This window comes from Oncorhynchus gorbuscha, linkage group LG09, assembly GCF_021184085.1.
Source record: "Oncorhynchus gorbuscha isolate QuinsamMale2020 ecotype Even-year linkage group LG09, OgorEven_v1.0, whole genome shotgun sequence".
NCBI classification, from domain to species: Eukaryota; Metazoa; Chordata; class Actinopteri; order Salmoniformes; family Salmonidae; genus Oncorhynchus; species Oncorhynchus gorbuscha.
The window spans coordinates 79,839,045-79,862,938 of record NC_060181.1 but is presented as its reverse complement, the minus strand read 5'-3'; the positions used below and the strand labels follow the sequence as shown (position 1 = coordinate 79,862,938).

General features: G+C 39.8%; 1 protein-coding gene across 5 annotated transcripts; it reads left to right on the top strand.

Annotated features, from left to right (window-relative positions):
- The first annotated feature begins 3,846 nt into the window (after positions 1 to 3,846).
- On the top strand, positions 3,847 to 23,635 carry zgc:113337 (uncharacterized protein LOC503741 homolog). 5 transcript variants are annotated; one of them, XM_046363623.1, is made up of 8 exons: positions 3,847 to 4,128; positions 4,917 to 4,938; positions 5,120 to 5,195; positions 7,440 to 7,760; positions 8,647 to 8,976; positions 15,796 to 16,080; positions 16,663 to 16,767; positions 22,372 to 23,635. In XM_046363623.1, the coding sequence occupies exons 3-8, from the start codon at positions 5,123 to 5,125 to the stop codon at positions 22,380 to 22,382; spliced, it is 1,125 nt and encodes a 374-aa protein (XP_046219579.1). In that variant the 5' UTR covers positions 3,847 to 4,128; positions 4,917 to 4,938; positions 5,120 to 5,122; the 3' UTR covers positions 22,383 to 23,635. The 5 variants fall into 5 exon arrangements, with proteins under 5 accessions (XP_046219579.1, XP_046219577.1, XP_046219576.1 ...); XM_046363621.1 differs by having other exon boundaries at positions 4,917 to 4,982; XM_046363620.1 differs by having other exon boundaries at positions 4,917 to 4,987.
- Positions 23,636 to 23,894: the final 259 nt, after the last annotated feature.

The following is a 23,894-nucleotide window of genomic DNA, read 5'->3' as shown; positions in this document are numbered from 1 at the left end:
GGCATTAAGGACATGGGTGACCTGGTCTTTGTCTTTAAAAAATGTAACAGTATCAGCCAGCTGGGAAATGTAGATTTCTCTGTCAAAACTATATAAGTCATGTAAATGTGCATTAGTCAGAATATCTTGACATAGAAGATCCATTACCAAAATGAATTTAAAAAACACAAATTTGGACATCCCTGTCATACACTTCTGTTGACACTGAATAGATGTATTAAGGTTTAGTGTCGCAGAACTATTTACATCTTTGTAAAACATGCAATTGACTTCGACACAATTTTCACCAAAACCAAAATGTTTCAGAGACCAAACGAGAAATTAATGGTAAATTATGTCAAAGGCTTTACAGAAGTCTATAAATAAAATAACAACACCTGAGTCAACTGCCTCTGAATAATCCATAAGGTCCAAGACTACACAAATGCTGGAGTTTATGTGAAGCCCCTTCATAAAGCCTGTTTGACTAATTTAGAATGGGATATATTCCTTTATTTCATCTTTTGGCATAAACCAGAAAAATCTACGTAATCAATATTCAGTAAAGCGATTGATCTCCAATTTACAATGAGAAAAGATTCTTCATCAGACTTAAGAACCAGACCCAGCTTCATAGTGGAAACTATTTCACAATTTTCAATGCAATCTTGAAACAAAAAAAATTCAAAGCCTCTCTAATCTCCTCGACTGACACAAGTGATTCGCAAATTGAGTGGAATTCATCCTGAATCACTGGGACATAGTTCTGAATGTGGCGAATGTAGCTTTCATAACCATCTTTCTGAAATTGTGAGTTGTTCAGGTTTTCATAAAAGGAATTGACAAAGACTGATATTTCAATGGGATCGTTGCATACATAATGCATCGTTCATTTTGAGTGCAGTTTTATATTTTCTTTTGTAGTTTATTTTCAAGAGCAAAGAAATAACTGGTGTTTCTTTCCCTTCTTCAATCCATGTATCTCTTTGTCTGAGAAAAGCGCCCTTTGTCAGATATGTCTAAAACAGTTCTAACTCGATTTGTAAAGATTTAAGTTCAGACTCTTCTTCTTGACATACAGTCAGTATCTTTCTTCAGAAGCCTGTCAACATTGATCATTCAATGATTTTATCTAAGGTGTGTCAGGTGTTCCAGCTCTTTGACAAGTTTAATAGCTAAAACTGATTATTACATTTAAAGAAATCCCATTTACTTCCATGAACTAAGTCTCCTCTCCCAAAATGATCTTTGGCTAACGATTTGATGATTCCATTGAATATAGGATTTCTAAGAAGTGTGTTGTTTAATTTCCAATAGACTCAATTATCCTTAGATCTTTTTACAGCTTGTAATTTCAGGGAAATCAAATGATGATCAGAAAAGGAAGCAAATTGATGATTTACTGTACATCTATAACATTGATGATTTACTGTACATCTATAACATTGATGATTTACTGTACATCTATAACATTGATGATTTACTGTACATCTATAACATTGATGATTTACTGTACATCTATAACAAATTGATGATTTACTGATTTACTGATGATGATTTACTGTACATCTATAACAAATTGATGATTTACTGTACATCTATAACAAATTGATGATTTACTGTACATATCTATAACAAATTGATGATTTACTGTACATCTATAACAAATTGATGATTTACTGTACATCTATAACATTGATGATTTACTGTACATCTATAACAAATTGATGATTTACTGTACATCTATAACATTGATGATTTACTGTACATCTATAAAATTGATGATTTACTGTACATCTATAACAAATTGATGATTTACTGTACATCTATAACAAATTGATGATTTACTGTACATCTATAACAAATTGATGATTTACTGTACATCTATAACATTGATGATTTACTGTACATCTATAACAAATTGATGATTTACTGTACATCTATAACATTGATGATTTACTGTACATCTATAACAAATTGATGATTTACTGTACATCTATAACATTGATGATTTACTGTACATCTATAACATTGATGATTTACTGTACATCTATAACAAATTGATGATTTACTGTACATCTATAACATTGATGATTTACTGTACATCTATAACAAATTGATGATTTACTGTACATTGATGATTTATATCTATAACATTGATGATTTACTGTACACATACATCTATAACAAATTGATGATTTACTGTACATCTATAACAAATTGATGATTTACTGTACATCTATAACAAATTGATGATTTACTGTAACATTGATGATTTACTGTACATCTATAACAAATTGATATAACAAATTGATGATTTACTGTACATCTATAACATTGATGATTTACTGTACATCTATAACATTGATGATTTACTGTACATCTATAACAAATTGATGATTTACTATAAATTGATGATTTATACATCTATAACAAATTGATGATTTACTGTACATCTATAACAAATTGATGATTTACTGTACATACTATAACATTGATGATTTACTGTACATCTATAACAAATTGATGATTTACTGTACATCTATAACAAATTGATGATTTACTGTACATCTATAACAAATTGATGATTTACTGTACATCTATAACAAATTGATGATTTACTGTACATCTATAACAAATTGATGATTTACTGTATCATCTATGATTTACTGTACATCTATAAAATAACATTGATGATTTACTGTACATCTATAACATTGATGATTTACTGTACATCTATAACATTGATGATTTACTGATTTAACAAATTGATGATTTACTGTACATCTATAACATTGATGATTTACTGTACATCTATAACATTGATGATTTACTGTACATCTATAACATTGATGATTTACTGTACATCTATAACAAATTGATGATTTACTGTACATCTATAACATTGATGATTTACTGTACATCTATAACATTGATGATTTACTGTACATCTATAACATTGATGATTTACTGTACATCTATAACATTGATGATTTACTGTACATCTATAACATTGATGATTTACTGTACATTTCTTTGTGTTTGAAACAGGGTCCCCAGAATGTGACTACAACCAACCCATCATCTAGCATCCCAGATGTGTCAGTTGATGGAGATACACAGTTAACAATGCTATTTTCATCGTCTGTAAAGTGTATGAACCTAACTCACATGCTCCAAATAAGACCCTTTTTGCCCAACTTACAAGAAAATGACAGAATCTATGCAACAAATACTCAGAGGCTCTTCTTATTCTCTCAGGTGATTTTAACACTGTGGATTATCATCACAGCGGCTGGATAGTGTTTATTACTAGTGTGCTGGCTGTGGTTTGATTTCAATGGAGAAAGAGGTAAAGATCCAGTAAATGTACATTGTTTTGACCATCTTTTCTTGACAAAATGATATCTCGTTATACAACATAAGTTGTAAATTGTACAGTATCCCCCCCCCCTCCCCCGAGGTCACCCCTCCTCCAGATAGCAAAATATGTAGAATAGTAGGACGTTTGCTCTAAACCAGCAATATTTATTTTAGGCTCATGGCAAAATGTGTAAAATAGCATGAGATTAGCTATAAAACGGAAGTATTTTATCTCTGCCCATTTAAAAAAAAAATATATCCCCCAGAAAAGTTTTAAAAAGTCCAAATGTATTTACTCTCAAATGAATTAAAGTCTGGTTTCTAAAAATAATTGATCTGAACTGCAACGCCTGCTTAGTTTCACTTCAGTGTGTCTCTGTAGTGATAGAATTGGTCGTACACTCCCAATGTACTTTAAATGCCAACCACTAGAGGGCAGCACTCTCACACCTCACGCTGTTGAAGCGATAGGTGCGCCTTTTTGTCCCCACTGCAAACAAGTGCGATAAAAAGAACATGCAATTAATTCGCCCCAAAGCACGACTAGTGTTGGAAACATGACGTTCATACATTGAGAAAATACACGTATTTCAGTTGTTGTCCAACATCCTTTCTTATGCACACAATTTGGTCCTGATTTGTAGACTCACAGATGGGCGGTGTTTTATCTGGCGCTGCTCTTTACAACCGTAATAGACAGTCTATGAAATAGATGTAAATACACGGACCATGAAAGTACAGTGATCGGACTAGCTGCCAAAGTAACGCCCGCAAGCTACAACAGAGGTAAGCTTTTAATTATATTTTAAGATCAAGTTTCAGGATAGAAAGTGGCTTGTAGTGCCCAAAGTCGCTCTAATTATTCGGATACTACTTTGGATTTGTATATTCTGCATCATACACCTGTGAAATCTTTGTTTAAATGTTGATCCTTCATTGTGGGGGTAAAAGGTATTACTAATATGGTCCACTTAAATGTTGATCGGCTAATGATTTCCTTTAATGTTGTGACAACATCAATGTGGTAGCAACAATATATAGCCTATTTGTAACTAAAGAAGATAGTTTTCAGAGAGATGTGAGATGATTTCGTGCTCCCTTTAACTCTGGTCAAATTGACAAAGCAAAATGGGATTGTGTTCAGGAGCTAGCAGTTTTTATATTTTTTTTACAATAATTATTTTAAAGATTGTCAGGTGGCTTAATCTTATTCAAGAAATTGAAACACAGCCTTCTGGGTATGACTCAAAATAGCCTTTATTTTCACTGTGGAATCAAGGTTTTTATTTTAGGTGTGTTAGGCCTTATTACGGTCTGTGCTTGGTCAGAAGTTATCATTTATCCTCAATGGAGCAAGTGGAGACTCATTCTGCCAGAGAAAGGCAGCTGGCCTGTGTGTAATGGCCAGTCCATTGATGGTAGAATGAAGCCCTTCATTTTGCCTTCACATTTCTAAGGTTAAGTAACTGATCCTATGTTAACAGTTCAGAGGCAGACTTCCAAACTGGATTAAGCCAGATTCATGGATGTGTGTGTTTGTTTCACCCTCTGTGTGTTCTCCTTATCTTTCATAGGAGACGTGTGTCAAGAGCAGATGTAAGATGAGGCTTGTTTAAATCACTCAAACAGTGTTCAGATCTGTAAGGTAACATCCTTTCAGATGATTGTACAGAAACATGGTTATTAAAAACAATTTTAGTCCGTGGTGGCCTACCCTGGTCCTGGAAAGCTTTGAACTTTGACCCCCGCCCATGAATGTCTACTCTGCCCAATGCAGACTATGATGTGTGAGTCCTCCCTGGTGCGATGCCTGCAGCTGTGTGTGTCCGTACTGATGGTGGTCAGACTGCAGGGTGAGTGGACATAGCACTAGACATATTGACACATTTTTATTTCTATTAGTAAGTTCACCACATTATTGTGGTTATGCACGTTTCCACCAAACAGTATGTTGTGTACAGTGTTACACATATACAGTGTCTTCAGAAAGGATTTATATCCCTTGGCTTATTCCACACTTTGCTTTGTTACTGCCTGAATGTATTCAAATAAAAGCAATGGCTCACCCATCTACACACAATACCCCATAATGACAAGACGGAAACATGTTTTTAGTCATTTTCTTACATTTATTGAAAATTAAATACAGAAATATCACATTTAGATAAGTACACTACATGACCTAAAGTATGTGGACACTTGCTCATCGAACATCTCATTCCAAAGTCATGGTCAATGATATGGATGGAGTTGGTCTAACCTTTGCTGCTATAACAGCCTCCACTCTTTTAGGAAGGCTTTCCACTAGATGTTGGAACATTGGTGCAGGGACTTGCTTCCATTCAGTCACAAGAGCATTCGTGAGGTTGGGCACTGATTGTTGGGCGATTAGGCCTGGCTCGCAGTTGGCGTTCCAATTCATCCCAAAGTTGTTCAATGGGATTGAGGTCAGGGCTATGTGCAGGCCAGTCAAGTTCTTCCACACTAATCTCGACAATCCATTTCTGTATGGACTTTTCTGTGTGCATGGGGGCATTGTCATGCTGAAACAGGAAAGGGCCTTCCCCAAACTGTTGCCACGAAGTTGGAAGCACAGAATTGTCTAGAATGTCTTTGTATGCTGTACCGTTAAGATTTCCCTTCACTGCAACTAAGGGGCCTAGTCCAAACCATGAAAAACAGCCCCAGACCACTATGGATTCAGGCAGGCAGCGTTCTCCTGGCATCCGCCAAAACACAGAGTCGTCCGTCGGGATGCCAGATGGTGAAGTGTGATTCGTCACTCCAGAGAACACATTTCCACTGCTCCACAGTCCAATGGAGGCGAGCTTTACACCACTCCAGCCGACGCTTGACATTGCTCGTGGTGATCTTAGGCTTGTGTGCGGCTACTCGGAAATAGAAACCCATTTCATGAAGCTCCCGATGAACAGTTATTGTGCTGACTTTGCTTCCAGAGGCAGTTTGGAACTCGGTAGTGAGTGTTGCAACCAGGACAGATGACTTTTACGGGCTGTGCGCTTCAGCACTCTGCGGTCCTGTTCTGTGAGCTTGTGTGGCCTACCACTTCGCGGCTGAGAAGTTTTTGCACCTAGACATTTCCATTTGACAATAACAGCACGTATGGTTGACCGGGGCAGCTCAAGCAGGGCAGAAAATTTACAATATATGTTGGAATTTGGCATCCTATGATGGTGCCACGTTGAAAGTCATTGAGCTCTTCAGTAAGGCCAATCTACTGCCAATGTTTGTCTATGGAGATTGCTTTGCTGTGTGCTCGACCTGTCAGCAACGGGTGTGGCTGAAATAGTGGAAAGCAGACTGAACCAGGTTTTCATCTAGGAAAATCCCTGTGCAAAACTTCCTAGTCCTTGCATATGAAAAGAAAATATAGAGAGTGGAACTCAGTAATGTGTTGTATTGGATTTGTCTGAAACATAACACTTTCTGTTCAGAACAAAAAGTGAATTGCTTTGCCACATTTCTTTAAATATTAATTTAGTGCCGTGTTGCAAACAGGATGCATGTTTTGGAATATTTGAATTCTGTACAGGCTTCCATTTTTCGTTCTGTCAATAAGGTTAGTATTGTGGATTAACTACAATGTTGTTGATCCATTTTCTGTTTTCTCCTATCACAGCCATAAGCCTCATGGTGAAATCCCTGTGCGGTCTTCTTCCCCTCTGGATATTCAATGTCTGTTTTTTTTATACCCATCTACCAATAGCTGCCCTTCTTTGCGAGGCATTGGAAAACCTCTCTGGTCTTTGTGGTTGAATCTGTGTTTGAAATTCATTTCTCGACTGAGGGTCCTTAATGTATGTATGTATGTGTGGGGTAAAGAGATGAGGTAGTCATTCAAAAATCATGTTAAACACTATTATTACTCACAGAGTGAGTCCATGCAACTTTTTGTGAGACTTTTACTCCTGAACGTATTTAGACTTTCCAAAACAAATGGGTTCCATACTTATTGACATATTACATTCAGGCTGTAACACATCAAAATGTAATGGGCAGATCAGTCAAACAACAAGTGCATGAGTTGTCTGACTGATCTGTGATCCCTGTTGTCCCCTCCCCTATCCATGTCCCAGGCAAGGTAACAGCCCCCGAGCGCATGGAGGCCCCAGTGGAGCTCCCCTTCACTCTGTCCTGCATGGTGTCTAAGGGGCGTGGGGACAGCCTGAAACAGGTGCGCTGGCTGGATGTCCAGAACAAGACTCTGTTGACCTACGAGCCCAGCCAGAAGGACAGCGTGAGCGGCCAGCAGCATGTCGAGCTGGCCCCCTCCCCCAAGGACACCTCAGCCATCACCATCCGCAGGGTGGGCTTCAGAGACGAGGGCTGCTACACCTGCATCTTTGACCTTTACCCCTCAGGATCGCAGGAGGGACGCACCTGCCTCACCGTCACATGTGAATAGAGGAGAATGTTCAGATTTCCTCTTTGCCATTGCTGTGTTACTCTGTGATTGTAGTCTGAGTGTCACAGCTGAGTACATGGGCATGTCCCAATCATTGTTTTGTACTTCTCTCTTTCCTGCCCTCCTTCACTCCCTCCTTGCCAATCTTTGATCTTAGAGGAGTTAATCCCTCAACAGAGGGATGGAGGAAGGGGGCAGAGGTTTTCTGTATTCAGATACAGTGTCTGGAGGCGTTAAGGGGACAAACAACAGGAAGAGAGAGAGAGAGAGAGAGTGAGGATTAGAAAGAAAGGGCTGGACATAGGGTGTTTCTGGTCAGCAGCATGGGCATCACTCACATAACATTTAAAAGTAGCCTGTTGCTGATTCTGAACTCAATTTATACTCCACTTTCTGCCCATCCTTTGTTTGGTGCCTTTCTTTGTTCTCAGTGGACTCCGTGGTTCCTTGCTACCTGTCTGGAGACTGATTCAGGAAAGGAGATACCTAGTCATGTTGCACAACCGAATGCATTTAACTGAAATGTGTCTTCTGCATTTAACCCAAACCCTCTGAATCAGGTATTCACTCCTCTTTTGATAAACCTCTATACTATAGGGATGTACTCTGATGGATGTAGAGAGATGTCATGACTCCCATCCCCATGTGCTGTTGTCATATGTTCCCATATGTAGCATAGAAGCCGTGGGAGCACACCCATGTATTTCTGACAGATCCTGTGCGGTCACAGACTGTGAGGAGGGGAGGGCTGAGGAGGGGAGGCTCATACTGCTAATCAGAAACTGCTGTTGCAGACAGAATGGTAGACGCACAGATAGCATAGTACGTGTGTGTGTGTCTATCTGTTTGTGTGAACATGTTGTTTTCCTCTCCTCCAGCCCGTGTGACTGCAGAGGGTAACAAGACAGCGGTGAGGGGTAAGGCGGTAGTCCTGTCTTGCTCCTATGGCCTGCCAGAGAAGGTACAGCAGGTGTTGTGGAGACACACAGCAGAGCAGGGAGACTCCAGCGGAGTAGCCTCCTATGCCAAGCGCAGCGACCCCATGATCGAGCCGCCCTACCAGGAGAGGGCCTGGCTGACCCCCTCCCTCTCCCACAGCCAGCTGTCCATCAGACCAGTCAGCATCCAGGATGAGGGCTGCTACACATGCGAGTACCACACCTACCCAGAGCGAACCAAGAGTGCTACCGTCTGCCTCATTGTCTTTGGTAGGAAAGGTTACTCTACATACACCTTCTTCACTGTCGTTGCCAGGGTTAAGCTAAACATCCTCCTCACTGTCTAATAGCGTCTACAGTAATGATAGTAACTTATAGTAATGATGATTAAATATATTGCCAGCATACCCACTTTCAGGTGCTTGCGCTTTACACTGTGTTGAATGGGTTTACTGTCGAGTGATAGGTAGTGCATGATGTTTGAATCCCCAGCATGATAGTTAACATGATACAGACCTGACTGTGCTGAACAAACCAGACTGGTGAATGCTCTCTTTCACTCCATAGAGGAGAGTTATCACTCTTCTGTTATAGTAACATACAGTGCAGACCCTAAAGTGAGAAATAATACTGCTGTTGTGATTGGCTGATGGTGGTCGATATGTTGTCAAATATTAGGTTAGAGCACTGGGAGTTTTTTTTGGTGGTTGCTTCTGCATAGTTTCACCTAAGGAAGGGAGGGAGATTATTTGACAAAGTGTGTGTGTGCACGAGTGCGTGCTCTGACCTCTGTGTCCACTGACAACGTTGACAGTCTTAAATGACGGAAACTGTAGTAGTAACAGTGAAAGAGGTGTATCAAATACTGAGCTGTTCTTGACATGTTTGTGGCTGAAAATTAGGTCCATCTGTTGCAGGTAAGGGCTCTTCAGGGAAGAAGTACAGGTACACACACACACACACACACACACACACACACACACACACACACACACACACACACACACACACACACACACACACACACACACACACACACACACACACACACACACACTAGTTCCAAATCAGTGTTCGTTCATCATTATTTTTCTGGCTGTTTGAAGTTGTAGTAAGTGGTGTTTGTGTGATTAAGTGGAACACAAACCCAGGCTGGTGGTGTGTCCATAGAAATAAGCATGAATGGAACGGACTGGCAATTGACTGGTACACTGGTACACACAGGCCTGGTATTGTGATGCAATAATTTCCACGTTATTTTGAAATGTTCTACCAACTGATGCTGGATTGCCATGGTAATGTAGAATGTTCATTAAAATGATGCTAACTGATGTGGCTCATGCAATGGAATGTATTTTTCATAATGTCAGTTGAATTGACTCAACAAATCACAGCAAAGATTGAAGGGTACACTTCCTGATTTTACTTCTTGGCATGGGTACACTCAAAATGGCTGCCAGTCCACCCATTATGCCATCATTGACTTGAATGGAGACGCCCTTTCTATTCATTTTATTTCTATGGCTGTGTCTCACTGAGGTAACACTGACAGAGAGTTTACATTAGCACTGAAGAATGGATCTATTAAAGGGAGAGAGGGGGGGTGTAAAGTGTGACACCCAAAGTCATGACTGTATTACTGTTTCAGGCAGACAGTGCTCCCTACTGTCTCATCAACCCTCCCTCTCTCTCCCTTTTCCCCGTTCTCTCCTTCTTGCTCTCCCTCTCTCTGTCTTTTCCCTGTCAGCCCAGTCAAACAGCAAGGCTTTTGTCTCAAATTGAACTTCCAGCGATTCAAACAGAAAAACCTGTGCCATATCCCTCAATTTAATTATTTCAATTCAATTTCAATTTAAGGGCTTTATTGGCGTGGGAAACATATGTTAACATTGCCAAAGCAAGTGAACTAGATAATCAACAAAAGTTAAATAAAGAATAAAATGAAGAGTAAACATTACACTCACAGAAGTTCCAAAAGAATAAAGACATTTCAAATGTCATATCACGTCTATATACAGTGCTGTAATGGTCGACAAAAGGGAAAATAAATAAACATAAACTTGGGTTGTATTTACAATGGCGTTTGTTCTTCACTGGTTGCCCTTTTCTTGTGGCAACAGGTCACACATCTTGCTGCTGTGATGGCACACTGGAATTTCATCCAGTAGATATGTGAGTTTATCAAAATTGTTAGGTTTTTTTCTTTTTTCTTTGGGGATGTGTGTAATCTGAGGGAAATATGTGTCTCTAATATGGTCATACATTTGGCAGGAAGTTAGGAAGTACAGCACAGTTTCCACTTCATTTTGTGAGCAGTGTGCACATAGCCTGTCTTCTCTTGAGAGCCAGGTATGCCTATGGCAGCCTCTCTCAATAGCAAGGCTATGCTCACTGAGTCTGTACATACGGTAGTCAAAGTTTGGGTCAGTCACAGTGGTCAGTTATTCTGCCACTGTGAACACTCTGTTTAGGGCCAAATGGCATTCTAATTTTAAATTATTTATAATTTTACTTTCAATTCTTAAGTATATTTTAGCAATTACATTTACTTTTGATATTTAAGTATATTTAAAACAAAATACTTTGACTTTTACTGTGTGACTTTCACTTTTACTTGAGTAATTTTCTATTAAGGTATCTTTACTTTTACTCAAGTAGGCAAAGGGGGATACCTAGTCAGTTGTATAACTGAATGCATTCAACTGAAATGTATCTTCTGCATTTAACCCAACCCCTCTAAATCAGAGAGGTGCGTGGGGCTGCCATAATCGACATCCACGTCTTGCTCAGGGACAGAACAACAGATTTGAACCTTGTCAGCTCGGGATTTGATCCAGTAACCAAACCACTAGGCTACCTGTCACCAAGTATGACAATTGGGTACTTTTCCCACCAATGATTAAACTTCTATCATTACCATCACCCCTACTGTAACGGCGTTTTTCTGTTGAAAAAAGAGAGTCGGACCGAAATGCAGCGTGTTGGTTACTCATGACTTTAATGAAAGAAAACGCGGTACATGAAATAACTGATACTAAATACAAAAACAACAGAACGGAACGAGAAACTAATTACAGCCTATCTGGTGACTACAACACAGAAACAGGAACAATCACCCACGAAATACAAAGCGAAACTAAGGCTGCCTAAATATGGTTCCCAATGCAAGACAACGAGAATCACCTGACTGATTAGGAATCGCCTCAGGCAGCCAAATCTATACCACAACCCTAATCAGCCGGGATCCCAAATAATACAAACCCCAATACGAAAACAACATATAAACCCATGTCACACCCTGGCCTACCCAAACATATAACAAAAAAACAAAATACAATGACCAAGGCGTGACACCTACTGCCCGTACCACTACTATTTGGAAAAGTAATCACAATAATAATAATAATAATAAAAATAATACTAATAATAATGAAGTTACTGATTACTATGCAGATATTATTCAGTGTCTCTCAGGCTATGGGAGGCAAATACATATTTGGCTGCAAGAGGAGCCGTTACTCATTCACCCATGAGTATCTTTTGTTTTTCCTCTGAGATTAATAAATTACCATTTGGAATAAATGTAGTAATCTCTGTGAACAATGAATCTGATAGTGAGGAATATTTCTCAGAGTAAAGGAGAAAGTGCATCTCTGTTTCTACCTCCCTTGTCGTGGAGAGACCACATACACGCTCTTCTTTGGGTAGTCATGTCTTTACGTCTCTGTTTCTACCTTCCCTTGTCGTGGAGAGACCACATACACGCTCCTCTTTGGGTAGTCATGTCTTTACGTCTCTGTTTCTACCTTCCCTTGTCGTGGAGAGACCACATACACGCTCCTCTTTGGGTAGTCATGTCTTTACGTCTCTGTTTCTACCTCCCTTGTCGTGGAGAGACCACATACACGCTCCTCTTTGGGTAGTCATGTCTTTACGTCTCTGTTTCTACCTTCCCTTGTCGTGGAGAGACCACATACACGCTCCTCTTTGGGTAGTCATGTCTTTACGTCTCTGTTTCTACCTTCCCTTGTTGTGGAGAGACCACATACACGCTCCTCTTTGGGTAGTCATGTCTTTACGTCTCTGTTTCTACCTTCCCTTGTCGTGGAGAGACCACATACACGCTCTTCTTTGGGTAGTCATGTCTTTACGTCTCTGTTTCTACCTTCCCTTGTCGTGGAGAGACCACATACACGCTCTTCTTTGGGAAGCCATGTCTTTTTACGTCTGCTGGTTTCTATTGCCAATTGGTGGTCACTCAGCCTGTACTTGGTAAGGATCTGTCTCTGCTTCGTATCTCTGACAGAGTAGAGATAATCAGCCAATTCATATTGGTTGGTTCATGATTTAATTTATTTGAATTCTTTCTTTTGAAGCAGTGCTGGTGTCAGCTTGGTTGGTGAAGTCCAACACCAGCTGACTGAGAGGGCTTGTTTCTGTGCTCTGCTCTTGAGTTTGAAGTGCTTTAAATTGGAGACTTGAATTTGGACTTGAATTTAGGTGGAGCCAAAATGTGAATAATATTTTTCTACTTTCATTGCCACTGGAAAACGGCCCAATTCTGCCCGACATGAATTATCCAACATAATTCTGCATGTAGGGTTTCAATTGGATGTTTGTCCCACATTTTAAAGTCCAGTTTATTCAGTGGCCCCAAATCTCACTTCCATAAAGAGCTATTGGTAGGATTACACTGTCAAATTTTAATTGGGTAGTTGATTTTGAATAATTTCATTTTAATTGCATGCAATGCTCTGAGGGCTTTTCTTTGAGTGCATTCACTGCCATATAAAAATTTCCAGATGCAGATATGGTCAGACCAAGGTATGAGTAATTGTGAGTGTTCAATTATGGTGTTGTTCAAGGTGAATTTATTTTTGTGTTTCTGACATCTGGCTTTTTTTCTGGAAAATCATCATTTTAGTTTTTTTATTTACTGCCAGGGCCCAATTATGGCAATATTGCTCTAGAATGTTAAGGTTCTGTTGAAGACCTTCTTTGGTTGGTAACAGAAGAACCAAATCATCAGCAGATAGCAGGTACTTTGGGCTGCAGAATGGTCCAACATGTCTGCTAATTCATTTATATAAATGATGAAAAGGTTTGCACTCAAACTGCCGCCTTGTCTCACACCTCGACGTTGTGAAAATAATGATGTTCTTTGGTTTTTTATTTTTATTGCACACTTGTTTTCTGTGTACATACATTTTATGAAACAATTAACCTTAACACCAAGTCCACTTTGGAGAATTTTGAAGAATAGCCGTTCGTGCCAAATAGAATCAAATGCTTTTTTAAAGTCAATAAAGCCAGCAAAGATTTGACTCTCTTTTTTTTGATGGACGTGTTTGTTCTCTCTCTCTCTCTCTCTCTCTCTCTCTCTCTCTCTCTCTCTCTCTCTCTCTCTCTCTCTCTCTCTCTCTCTCTCTCTCTCTCTCTCTCTCTCTCTCTCTCTCTCTCTCTCTCTCTCTCTCTCTCTCTCTCTCTCTCTCTCTCTCGTTTGAAATCTGGGTGGAGGAGGAAGACTGAGATTAAAATATAGGGAATAAGACTAACAAGGGGGGAAATATACTTGATTTCTTTCTCTGTACTGTATGACATCACAGTGCTATGTCAGTAGATAGCAGTCTTGGTACATATCACAGTGCTATTGTAGTAGATAGCAGTCTTGGTACATATCACAGTGCTATTGCAGTAGATAGCAGTCTTGGTACATATCACAGTGCTATTGCAGTAGATAGCAGTCTTGGTACATATCACAGTGCTATTGTAGTAGATAGCAGTCTTGGTACATATCACAGTGCTATTGTAGTAGATAGCAGTCTTGGTACATATCACAGTGCTATTGTAGTAGATAGCAGTCTTGGTACATATCACAGTGCTATTGTAGTAGATAGCAGTCTTGGTACATATCACAGTGCTATTGTAGTAGATAGCAGTCTTGGTACATATCACAGTGCTATTGTAGTAGATAGCAGTCTTGGTACATATCACAGTGATATTGTAGTAGATAGCAGTCTTGGTACATATCACAGTGATATTGTAGTAGATAGCAGTCTTGGTACATATCACAGTGCTATTGTAGTAGATAGCAGTCTTGGTACATATCACAGTGCTATTGTAGTAGATAGCAGTCTTGGTACATATCACAGTGCTATTGTAGTAGATAGCAGTCTTGGTACATATCACAGTGCTATTGTAGTAGATAGCAGTCTTGGTACATATCACAGTGCTATTGTAGTAGATAGCAGTCTTGGTACATATCACAGTGCTATTGCAGTAGATAGCAGTCTTGGTACATATCACAGTGCTATTGCAGTAGATAGCAGTCTTGGTACATATCACAGTGCTATTGTAGTAGATAGCAGTCTTGGTACATATCACAGTGCAATGTTCTGTTGTCTGAATTCCTCCTGGGGTTGCTCCACCTCTACCACAGATCTACTCCAGATTGGTGGTTCATGTGGTTCAGTTGAAACGCCTGTTAAGACACTCTACTGCAGCTGTGCTATCAGGGCCAAATATCTGTGGCCAGCCAGATCAGTTCTCGCCAACACAAATGTTCTAAATTCCAATGAAAAACATTCCTACTGCAGCTCTGAGAACAGACAATTGAAAACAGAGATGATTTGTTGCGTATGGATCTCAAGTAAAGTATGCACATAGTCACAAGATTCCTACAGTTGTTAGTTTTTCACATATTGATTTTATCTGTGACATCCATTCTCTGTCCAAATAAGTTGATTTTCTCTTGTGATCCATGTCATCAATTTTTTTTAGCTTTATTTAATTCGGCAAGTCAGTTAAGAACAAATTCTTATATACAATGAAAGCCTACTCTGGCCAAACCCTAACCCGGACGATGGGCGCCGCCCTATGGGACTCCCAATCACAGCCTGTTGTGATACAGCCTGGAATCAAACCAGGGTCTGTAGTGACGCCTCTAGCACTGAGATGCAGTGCCTTAGACCGCTGCACCACTTGGGAGTCACTAAGCAGGACCAAGTCATAGTTAAGTCAACCCACCTGAAAACACACTGATTCACTAAACCCAACATTGATCTTTGATTATCTCTGTGTCTTCCCCAGTACTGCCGAAACCCCAGGTGAGCTACAAGAGCACATCTCCAGGGGTGATCGAGGCCAACTGTACAGCCGTATCACGGCCCCCGGTGGAGATAGTGTGGAACGTGGAGAGGGACAACCGAACTATGGGTCCCCCTGTAACATCACAGCTCCAGCAGGGGGATGGGACCACCCTGGTCATCAGCACCCTCACTGTCCAATCAGGGCTGCTGAAGGACGTGTCCGTTAAATGCCTGGTCCACCATAAGGGTCTGGAGTCACCCATCGCTGTGTCTATGAACACCAAGAGTGAGTGAGACAAACACGAATGTGCATGCACACACAGACATATACACACGCACACACATTGGGAGGAGACAGTGCTATGTTATCTTGGCTCAGAGCTAACATTTTTCTTTAAGTAGCCAGACCAAACCAGGACAAAGCCAAGAATACTGATCCTTGAGTGATGGATAAACATTAATGACTGACCTAAACACAGTGTTTAAGATTTGAGATGTGTTTTTGTTTAAGTCATTGCCAAGTAGGGTCAATGAGTGTTCATGCCCAAATGGTCAAATCAGATATGTACATGATGAAATCCAAACTTAATCTGAACCAATCAACATGTACTTTAAAAAGTTAGAATTGTTTCTAGATGATTATCTTTCTCTCTCTCTCTCACTCTCTCTCTCACTCTCAATCTCTCTCAATCTCTCTCTTTATCTCTCTCCCTCTCTCTTACTGTCTCTCTCTTACTCTCTTTCTCTTTGTCTCTCTAAATCTCTATCTTATTCTCCCTCTCACTGTCTCTTTCTCCGTGTTTCTCTTAATCTCTCACTTTTTCTATTTTTCTCTGTCTGTCTCTGCTCTCCCTCTCTCTCTCTCTAGTTGGGACAGCTCTGACCATCTTAATCTCTGTGACCACTGTAGCTGCTTTGCTGGTCATATGTCTCTGCTTCTGTCTTTGGAAGTGTTTCCTGCGCAAAGAAGATGGTGAGTGTGTGTGTGTGTGTATCAGTCTCGTCTCTCTCTCTCTAGGAAGTCATCCTTCACTCTCTCCCTCCATAGATCTCAAAGAAGGTGTCCACTGACCTCATTGACCTCGTTGGCTATTTTGTAGCTCTCAGGCTAATGGTTGTCACCAGCATGATTCCCTACAGCTGGGATGGGGGGGTTTTCTCCAGGAATCATTCAGTGTATGTTTCTCTGTTTGTCATGGGAATTGTGTAACTACAGTGTGTTTATGCTGTGTGTGTCTCTTGTGTGAGTGCCATATTGTTCCTGTTCCCTTCAGTTCCCTGGTATGTTCTGGCATGTGTTTTCCTGACTGCCTCACCACCTTGACATTCATTTCCGAGGAAGTTGGTCATGGATGACCTGGTTGCTACTGTTTGGATGAGAGGTTTATGGCGCCACAGTGTGTGTGTGTGTGTGTGTGTGTGTGTGTGTGTGTGTGTGTGTGTGTGTGTGTGTGTGTGTGTGTGTGTGTGTGTGTGTGTGTGTGTGTGTGTGTGTGTGTGTGTGTGTGTGTGTGTGTGTGTGTGTGTGTGTGTGTGTGTGTGTGTGTGTGTGTGTGTGTGTGTGTGTGTGTAAACACCCTCACAGTAGAAGAAACTGAGGTCATGCTGAGGTCATTATCACTTTCATTAGTTGAGTGTTTGAGCACGTACAGTAGCCATGAAAACACCCTGGAATATAATGGTGTGTTTGAGAAAGAGATGTGGAATTATGCATCCTTTGAAAATATCAAACCTGTGGTTGGCATTTGTATAATTTAATGATGCCCTAAAGACAAAAAGACAATCGTTTTACATTGTTTGCTAAATTTAACCTGATACCCTTAGGGGCCAATGTGTATCCTTTCCTGAATCTTAGAATTCACAGCTGTGACTTGTGTATGAGTGGGGGGAATCGATCACATGAAAATAGAGCTCTCTGTCCTTGTATCTATCCATCTCTATGCTGACAGCTGTCTCCAGTCACTACAGAGGAATTACTAACATAAAACTTTGCAGCTGGCCAGGTGGAGCTGTTTTTAGTTGCTATAGTAGATCTGGTGGTTCTCAGAATGGTATAGGGAACCAATACAAGACGCTACCACCCCAACTTCACATGGGGGGAATTGACAGTCAGCTTGCCTATTACCTGCACTCAACCTGCCCTTTGCCTGTTGCCCACTTTGGCCTCTTTCTCTATGGAGTATGGGGTCATTTAATCTTAGGGATAGCCCCCTTTTTTTCAATTTTCGCCTAAAATGACATACCAAAATCTAACTGCCTGTAGCTCAGGCCCTGAAGCAAGGATATGCATATTCTTGGTACAATTTGAAAGGAAACGTTTTGAAGTTTGTGGAAATATGAATTGAATGTAGGAGAATATAACACAATAGATCTGGTAGAAGAAAATACAAAGAAAAAAACAAGAGTTATTTTTCTACCACCATCTTTGAAATGCAAGAGAAAGGTCCCAGTTCTAGCCATCACTCTGGTTGTAATTCCGATGGTGTCCATATGATGGAAGCAGTGTATATGCAACGTTTCAGACCGATAACTTGAAGCATGAATGAACTACATGGCATTTAGTGTGAAGTCACCCAGGTACATTTGGGCAAATCGTGAAGGAGACATTTACATTCATATTAAATTTTTCTACAAGAATATCGTCAAATCTGTATACTTGGACTTTGATTTATATTTTCCAGTAATAGTAGCCATATTATAAGTTCAACATTTGCAAAACAACCAGTTTTCATAACTTCCTAAGAATTTTTGTCCAAAACGAAAAGGCATGCTGTCACAAAAGGTTAGCACCTACATTTTGCGACAGACAGAGGGTTTTCAGATACTCCCGTAAAGCCCAGCTCATTGGCTATATAGCTATCTTTGTTTGACCCCGATTGGTGCTTATTTGACAAAGATACAGTCGATCAAATGAAGATCGGCCACGTCATCGGCTTGCCATGAAGGTGTCGCTTTCTGACCAAATTTGGTGTCCTATAGGATATACTACACCCCTAATGATATAGTGAAGTCTGGTTACATTCTAGGATCTCTGAGGAATACATACGAATGGGATTTGCCTGGTTGAAACAAAGTTTAGGGTTAGATTTTCACCGATTCCTTTCTTTGCAAATTGAACGAGTGGAAATACAAAATAGATCGTGCATGCTTTATGGACCTTTTTAGGATATGAAAAATTATTTTATCTAACAAAACAACACTTCACGTTATGTCTGGGACCCTTTGGATGATAAATCAGAGCAAGATTTCAGAATGTAAGCACACATTTCACCTTCAGAGGTGAATTTATCAAACTTATCAAAGCTCTCCTCAAACAATAGCATGGCATTTTTTCACAGTAATAGCTACTGTGAATTGGACAGTTCAGTTATATTACCAAGAATTTAAGCTTTCAGACGATATAAGACCCTTATATGTACCGACATTTGTTGTTTCTCTAAAATCTGCTATGGTGACAAAAGGCTCTGCAAGATTTACAGCTGTCCTGTTGATGTGACGTCGATCCTTAATTAAAAGAACCTCTGTGTCATCGCTGGTTTCAGCATTGCTAGTGCTCTGTGGAGAATGGAGATGTTATACATAAAGGATAGTAAGGGATACAGCAAAGCGTGTGCCCAAACTAGGGCTGTGGTGGTCATGACATTTTGTCAGCATGTGATTGTCAAGCAAATAACTGTCGGTCTCACGGTAATTGACAGTTAATTAACATAAACACGTTCAGCATCTCCTGGCTTCCACACACTGATGCAGACTGTTGAAACATCTACATTTTAAAAAGTAATATAGTCTAAACCATCACAGTAAATCCATTATTTATTTTAGACAGGTCTAAAGAAACATGATATGAAGAAAATGTAGCCTATTTCAGAAGAACAGAATAGCATATTCTGAGTTGTTATTATTATTAGCAGGTAGCCTAGTGGTTAGAGTTGGGCCAGTAACCAAAAGGTTGCTAGATTGAATCTCTGAGCTGACAAGGTAAAACCTGTCGTTCTGCCCCCGAACAAGGATGTTAACCCACTGTTCCTAGGCCATCATAGTAAATAAGAATTTGTTATTTTATTTATTTAACCTTTGTTTAACTAGGCAAGTCAGTTAAGAATAAATTCTAAATTACAATGATGGCCTAGGAACAGTGGGTGTCACGTCCTGACCATAGAGAGCCTTTTTATTCTCTATTTTGGTTAGGTCGGGGTGTGACTAGGGTGGGTAATCTAGGTTGTTAATTTCTATGATGGCCTGGTATGGTTCCCAATCAGAGGCAGCTGTTTTTTGTTGTCTCTGATTGGGGATCATATTTAGGCAGCCATTTCCCCACTGTGTTTTGTGGGATCTTGTTTATGTGGAGTTGCCGGTGAGCACTTCATTTACTTCACGTTTCGTTCGTTCTTTATTGCTTTTGTGCGTTTCATTCAATAAACATGTGGAACCCATATCACGCTGCTGACAGTGGGTTAACTGGCTTGTTCAGGGGCATAACGACAGATATTTACCTTGTTAGCTCCGGGATTGACCCAACGCTCTAACCACTAGGCTACCTGCCACCACTTCTTAACTGACAGTTAAATGAAGGTTAAAATATATATACTTTTTAAATGTTACGCCCTGATCTGGCTATGCCATATGGCTGTAGGCTACACAGTTCATTTAGCAGACAAGATCTGCTTTGAATTCCATGTCATTATTTTTAGATTATTTTATAGTATAAAGAATACAATTGAACATAGCTGAATAAAATAGAAAGGATCATTTCTCCAAATGATTTGAAGGAGCGCACACATGCGGCTATTCTGTGTTGAGCGGTTAACAAAGCACATCCTCCTATATGCTTAATTTAGAGTTATTTATTTAACTTTAGTTATGATACGGCTATATGTTTTGATGTTGTTATCAATTTTAAGGCTGAATGATGCAATTAATAATGATGATTTGAAAAAAGCATGAAAGGCCTGAGCTCTGCTCTGTTTCTTGCACAGGCTGCACACACTTCATCAGTCTCTCATTCACAATTTGACAAGCACTTGATCATATTCTCACCCATCAGACTATTCTGAATTTAATCTGGTCTTTACATATATAATTATTATTTGATTATTATAATTTTGTTTGTACTTTTTACCTGTTTTTCTCCCCAATTTTGTGATATCCAATTGGTAGTTACAGTCTTGTCCCATCACTGCAACTCCCGTATGGACTTGGGAGAGGTGAAGGTCGAGAGACATTCGTCCTCCGAAACACAACCATGCCAAGCCGCACTGCTTCTTGACACACTGCACAGTGTAACCCGGTAGCCAGACGCCAGACCAATGTGTCGGAGAAAACACTGTAAAATTGGCAACCGAAGTCACCTTGCAGGCGCCCGGCCCGCCGCAAGGAGTCGCTAGAGAGTGATGGGACAAGAAAATCCCAGCCAGCCAAATCCTATCCTAACCGCCTCATGGGTCTCCCAGTCACTGCCAGCTGTGACACAGCCTGGGATTGAACCCGGGGCTGTAATGACACCTCAAGCACTGCAGTGCCTTAGGCTGCTGCGCCACTTGGAAGGCCAGTGGGTTAGGATTTGTTTTTTTTATTTTGAGTGGCCCACAAAACAAACTTCATCCGTAACCTGCACTCGAATAGTGAATGGAAGTTACGTGCTGTTATGGTTTCAAGCATAGGCAGCGAGTCCATAAGGCTAGGGGAAGCTAAGATTTTCCTCAAGTAAATTGAATTAAATTGCCAAAATTATATATCCTAATTAACATACTCCTGTCTATACAGAAATAAATACAATAATTCTAAATAGACTACTAAAACATGATCTGGCCACAGAGGATTTTTACCTTCTTTTTTAAAAACAAGTTGTGGATCATTTTTTATCGTATTGCCTACAGTCTGAAGGAAAGGAAGCACGTGCAATTTGGGCAGATTGTTCTTGAGTTGCCACTATCTGTCAAAAGTAGAGAGGCCAAGCCAGGCATGTCGCAATATTTTTTTTAAACATTGCAGGAAAACACTATTTAGAAAGGAAAGGGTTGATGCTGTAAAGAGAAGACAAGGAAAATACTCATCTGTCTTTTAGTTATCAAAAAGATTACTTTTGTCAATATATTAGGCTCTATTTAGTCTCAGATTAAAAATGCTAATTAGCTTCAAAGTAGACATCATTCAAAACTACAAATCTGTGCAAGCTCCTGCACATCATCTCCAGCTGACACCTTTGCTAACAGGTATTGTGTCAATTTAAAACTTGGACAAGACAGTTCACAGAATTGTCAATTTAAAGAAATGTACCTAATTTATGAATTACTACTTTTAACTCATTTTCAATACTTAATCCAGTGATTCCTACCTTTGCCTCAATTTGGCATTCTCGTCCAGATCAAAATGGCGTTTGTATTTCTTTATGATAGCCACACTTGCAGCTAAATATCATTTCATTTTGGGGGGTAAATACAGGGAAATAGATTTATAAAAGTCACCTTGTCCTAAAGAGATTTACACAGTTATCAAAACTTCACGCCAGGGTGTATTCTCTCTGTCTGTTTCTTTTTCTCTCTCTTTCACTATCTCTCTCTCTCGTTCCTCTGCACAGACGGAGTCTGAAAGGAGGAAGTGATATTCAGCCAATCAGAGACAGTTCCTCAACATTCTGCTGCAACTTCAGAAGTGAAGCAAGGCCCACCTCAAGAAGAGGACACACAATACAATCCATCATGACCAACATCACAGGGTCACTGAGAATCTGAATCCATCCACTCAAAACACCAATTGTTTAGTCACAATGGCTTGTACTCACCAGTTTCAAGAGTTTCATAGTAGGAGTGCTGATATGCGATCAGATTTCCCTTTCAGATCATAATAAATAAGATTACATGGACAGTCACATACCTGACCCTAGGTCAGCACTCCTACTCTGAGACTCTTTGAATACGGCCCAGAATAATCACAACAAATCCTAACCGATCTGAACCTAACCTTGTCCTCTGATAACCCCAAACACCATCGATATATATCATGAGGTGTGATGCTGACTAATTATTTTATTCTTGTAACTGCCTTGGATTCTTTGTGCTATTGTAAAGTATGTTCCCGAGATGAAAGGGACTATGTCTGTGGGAAAACCATGAAAACTCTGAATGAGAAGTGAAAATACCTTAGTCTACCAGGGTATTAAAGTATTCAGTGGCCCTCACGTCTTGTGATACACTAAATGCAGAAGAGCTGAGTAGTTATTGTATGGAATTTACAAACTTTAAAGTCCTACTTTAGACCACTGTAATGCAGCTTCTGTGGAGGACCTACCCTTTTGAATCCCCCAGAATGTTTCATGGGACAGCCTGCTTTGCCAAGTTATTTGCCAATTAAGTGTACATAATGTGTATGCGACTGACAGTATTTAGCTAAGCGTGATTTCTTTCTGGAACCTCCTACAGATGTAGGATCTTAATTTGATCACCATGTGGAGGGAGAATTTTCCTGCAGGAGAACTTTCCTGCAATGTAGTGTAGTTGAAGTGTAAAAAGGCTTGTAATTTCCACTTTGAAATTTCAGACTTGATTTTCCCTTATGAAAAATTGGTAACACTTTATTTGAAACCCAGTGTCATAACAAGTTAGAACGCCATCATAACCATGTCATAATGTGTCATAACAAGTTAGAACGCCATCATAACCATGTCATAATGTGTCAGAACAACTGACATAACTTGTCAAAACCTGTCATAATATTCTCATAACACTGTCATGACCCATATATTTACACATGTTGTGACAAACAGTATATTGCGTTATTTTGTGGGTGGTTATGACATCTACACAAATGTGTTTTTTCTTTCGTTTAAAAGTTTGTTTCTTAAATACTTTGTGGATGTTGTAATGAATTCTTTACAGGTATCATATTTCAAATAACTTCACCACCCTGTGTCACTTTACTTGGACTAAGAAAATAGACTTTATGACACTGTCAAGAAGCATTATGGTCATCAAAATCATATAAGCCAGATAGGCCTAGCAGGTACCTGCCCTTATGTCAGTGATCAGTCTAAAAGAGGGTGTCTTGTCCTGCTCCTGAAACATGCACCTGCATTCATCCCAGTCATCAGCAACAGAGCATTGG

Coding starts and splice junctions, on each gene's coding strand:
- zgc:113337 (XM_046363622.1), top strand. CDS start 5,123: ATGATGTGTGAGTCCTCCCTGGTGCGATGCCTGCAGCTGTGTGTGTCC. Junction 5,196..7,439: donor GATGGTGGTCAGACTGCAGG/GTGAGTGGACAT, acceptor TCCATGTCCCAG/GCAAGGTAACAGCCCCCGAG. Junction 16,081..16,662: donor TGTGTCTATGAACACCAAGA/GTGAGTGAGACA, acceptor CTCTCTCTCTAG/TTGGGACAGCTCTGACCATC.